The 4,113-nt window shown below is 49.9% G+C and overlaps 1 protein-coding gene across 1 annotated transcript; it reads left to right on the forward strand.

Annotated features, from left to right (window-relative positions):
* The first annotated feature begins 246 nt into the window (after positions 1 to 246).
* LOC116416458 (proteoglycan 4-like) lies at positions 247 to 3,492 on the forward strand. The gene is made up of 2 exons (XM_031925160.1): positions 247 to 2,282; positions 2,610 to 3,492. The coding sequence occupies exons 1-2, from the start codon at positions 910 to 912 to the stop codon at positions 2,611 to 2,613; spliced, it is 1,377 nt and encodes a 458-aa protein (XP_031781020.1). The 5' UTR covers positions 247 to 909; the 3' UTR covers positions 2,614 to 3,492.
* The last annotated feature ends 621 nt before the right edge of the window (positions 3,493 to 4,113 follow it).

Genomic DNA, 4,113 nt, shown 5'->3' on the forward strand with positions numbered 1-4,113 from the left:
GAGCTTTTGAAGAACTAGTGTTATTTCGCTGGGAGATGCCAGAGTATTTGTTGACCGATAACGGAACGGAATTCTTGAACAAGCACGTTGCCGAGACGTTAAAGGAATACGGTGTGACACACGTTACTACACCACCATACCACCCTCAAGCCAATCCTGTCGAGAGGAGTAATCGCACCCTCAAAACAATGATAGCGATGTTCGCCGAGAGTCACAGAGATTGGGATAAACATGTCCACTAGCTTCGTCACGCCATGAATACCGCCGTACAATCAACGCTCAAAACATCCCCAGCCTTTTTGAATTTTGGCAGACACCCCTCACCAGTCAAGAGTCTACGTACGGAAATCGAGGGTCGAGGCCCAAAATTACAATTAGATCCTACCGTGTGGCAAGATCGTATGAAACGACTGGATGCGTTACGAGAGCTCGTCGCCAAGTTTATAGATAATGCGAGAAATAAGCAGGGGGAGACATATAATAGAAGGCATAGATTGGCCAATTTTTCAGTCGGGGATATGGTTTTGAGGAGAACTCACTATCAGTCGAAAGCCGCTGAGAGTTTCTCTGCCAAGTTAGCACCCAAATTTGAGGGACCCTTTCGAATTACAGAGCAGAAATCCCCTACCGTGTATATCTTGGAAGCCGAGGAGGGTAACAGTCGGAAAATCGCTAAAGCACACGTGTCGGACCTGAAAAGATACTTACCGCCGCGAAATCCTAAAACTAACAGCCCTAACCCCGATCCTACGAGCCGGTAGTGAACTGCAGCCCGTGGAAGAACGTACCTGGCGTATAGACATTATATGTGGTTTGTATTGGTGGTGGAGTAGAAAATTGTGTTGTCCCTATAATGAATGTAGAATTCGCATTTAATTACAGTATAAGTTACAGATAAGGAACTCCGTTATGCCACGCCGAACTCGCTCCAGAAGCCTCCTGACGGAGTCACGACATGTTGCCGAGGAGGAGTTCGTGCCACCGACGTTTACTGCCGTGCCGCCAGATTTTGTGCCCCCGCAGTGGTCCACGAGACACGAGCGTACTCGTGACCCTAACGGCCCGAAGAGCGAGGAGACGATGCACCACGAGCTCAGGGTCCGGGACGCTATTCGTCGCCGAGAGATGGAAGAGGAAGAGGAGAGAGAGAGAGAGCTGTTAGCCGGATCGGACGACGAGGCGGGAACAGTCGAGCCGATGGAGGTGGCCGCCTTCACTCTAGTATCGGCCGAGACCAACACCAAGGTGGGTGAAGTGAGGAGCCCGAGCTCCAAAGTCTCGCCGTGGCTTCGCCTGGAGAGCGCCGAGGAACGGGAGAGCAGAGAGGCCGTGGAGGAGTTGCGCCGCGTCGTGGAGAAGGAAACGGGTGTAGACCTCCCTACCCAGGTCGAAGAGCGTACTCTCGACACGAGAGGCCTACCCCAACGGCCCTTCACCACGCGCGATGCTCGCAAGGGCACCACGACCCCAAAAAAGGACCCCGTATGCTCTACTCCCGAAGAACCGGTAATGGAAAGGAAGAGAGGACTCCAGTTGAAGGTGAAGTTGTCAGGCCTCCGGTACAGCGGGCTGAAGTCCATTCCCACGGACTCTGAACTGGATCCACCCCCATACAGTTGTTTCAACTGTTGGGGGAGAGGCCACACAGTCTTCAACTGCCCAGAACCGAGACACGGCAAAATCTGCCTAAATTGTGGTAGATTTGGAGAGGACCTCAACTCGTGCCCGCGCTGTCGGGACCGCCACGCTGAGTATTTGGCGACGGTAGGCTCTCACAACGGTGTAACGACCAGGACGTCAAGCCCTAGGCCCGGAACGAGTCGAGAGGAGGCACCTCGCCCCACAACACCTCTGTCACCCGAAGGAACGACAGCCACCTCCCGCACGGCGTCCATCTCCCGTCACAGCCGAGAGAGATCCATCACCTGGGCCACCCCGCACACCAAGGAGTCTCCCAAGTCCTCACCGCCTCGTAGCCCCAAAAGCTACTCGGCTGGGCGTCCGCGAAGTCGGAGGGTGGATCCTTATGCGACAACCGAACCCACTACCACCTCCAGCTCTTCTACCTCGTCCAGGAGTGGATCACCGCCTAGAGAGGAGTCTCCCACCCGTGGAGTAGCTGAGGCTGTAGCCGAGACGTTACGCCTCATTGATGAGGTCCGAGATCTGCCCCAGGACATCAGGGATTCGATCTTGAGGCGAACTTTCTGCCAGCCGAAACCCAGACGATCCAGGAGTAGGTCGCCCTCACAGCCAAACTACAGCCAGTTACAGCCAGTAGAGTGAGTTTCCTAATCTAGACCGGGTTTATCAGCCCAAAATTTTGTTGACCTTTTTTTTTTATTATTCATTGTATAAACTAATCATGCAATTCTTACAGTCCTGCAGTCTCGAGATAGTAGTTGTGAGAAGAGAGAGAGAGAGTGACATTTTCCTTCCTTCTTAGGTAAAGAAAAACTGAAGCATTCAGAGTATGTTTAGTTTTGGGAGGGGGAATGCGACGGGGTGACCGTCTAGTATTAAGAAGTTCTCTCTCTCTCTTTTCTACATCACCCTATCAGAACTGCATCACCATGAGTTAACTCTCATAGATCTGGTATGCATTCTAGGTAGAGGAAGGTCGGAATCGGCCACATAGCCGTGCAATAGCAGCCGGGAGAAGGAGAGAGAGAATAGCCGACTAACAGCCGAGTTAGCCGCTTACTGTAGAGCGCTCCCACCAGCCGCGCGACTACACGCACACGCTGGAGCTCACGCACGCTCACACCTAAGCCGCTCGAGTCAGAAGATAAGCCCGCCGCCGGGAGGGGGAAAACCTCGCGCCAGGCCGCGGCAGCAGATACTATACTGCTACTTGTATGTGTGAGGCGTTGAGTGTGTGTAAAAAGAATATTCACCTATGTAACTTAAAGAATTATTTATTTGTAATGTATGTCATGAGAGGTGGTATGTTACAGTGTGAAAACCCAACGATCGCACGAGAAAACATATGTAAATCGCCAAATGTAACGGCACTAGACCGATAACTATGTATTGCGCTTGTGTGAGTACTCTAGCGAGGTGTACCGTCGCGCCTCGGCCAGAGAATTCGCCCACTTGAGTTTTCGTCGCAGTCCAGAGAACATCCCTACGGTTTGACTATTCACTTTTAATTTAGAGTAGAGTCAAGTATAAGAGTGTGTTATTTTGTCGTGATTATTATAAGAACGAGGGAGAGGTACGAGAGAGAACTTCAGCCGGAAGGTAGCGTTTAATGGTAATATTTATACTATATTGAGTGTGAGAGGAATAAGCCGGACGTTGCGAAAGTCGGAGCTTTACTGCCTCGTGGCAGCATTTTTGACGAGCCAAGATTTTGTAGCACCGGATAACTGTGTGAGCGTTGTGTGCGAAAACGGAAATTGTAACTAGTTGAAAATATCACCTTAGAGCCTCGCGTTTATTATATTACAGCCGGTTTTGTTTAAGTAAAAATTTGTGAAGTGATAATCAGTCGAGTGGTCTAAGCTTATTATTTCCTATTTTCCCGATCGAACTCCCTCGGAGAGTAGAGTCTCGTAACTAGCCGGAGACGCGACCCCAAAACGTTCGCGGATAAATCGTCCGACCTGGCGCCTTCGAAATAAATACGGCCGGGCGTTAGTAGCTAATCATTGTTGCAAAGGAAAATAACGAGAGAAAATCCACCTCGTTACAGAATTTACTTTGACAGCCACGGAGTTGCACCCGTATCAAAGCATCATCTTGATCGACTCGGAAAAAACTGTACGCGATTCGACTGGAATAAAAAACAAGTGCAGAGCGTCGACTCTAAAGTATGTGGCGAGCACTGCATTATGTTTCTGTATCATATGTGTAGTGGCATTTCTCTGCGAAAATATCTACGTTTTTTTTCATCAGACTTTGTCAAGAATGACGCATTAGCCGTTAAGTTTTATCGAAGGCTCATGAGAAGAATGCAAAATAAAATAATGCGTCATCGCCATCATCGAGTCAACGCATTCCCACGCACGAGTTCTACAGGACGGGGTTTGGTATCTGAGCAGTTTATACAAACGTACTAGGTGTGACGGTTGCGTTAAACAAAACAACTTCTATCGATATCAAACATGT

The sequence above is a fragment of the Nasonia vitripennis genome, assembly GCF_009193385.2.
Source record: "Nasonia vitripennis strain AsymCx chromosome 2 unlocalized genomic scaffold, Nvit_psr_1.1 chr2_random0006, whole genome shotgun sequence".
Lineage (NCBI taxonomy): Eukaryota > Metazoa > Arthropoda > Insecta > Hymenoptera > Pteromalidae > Nasonia > Nasonia vitripennis.

What these genes read in the sequence shown, in the direction of transcription:
- LOC116416458 (XM_031925160.1), top strand. Translation starts at nt 910, where the DNA reads ATGCCACGCCGAACTCGCTCCAGAAGCCTCCTGACGGAGTCACGACAT.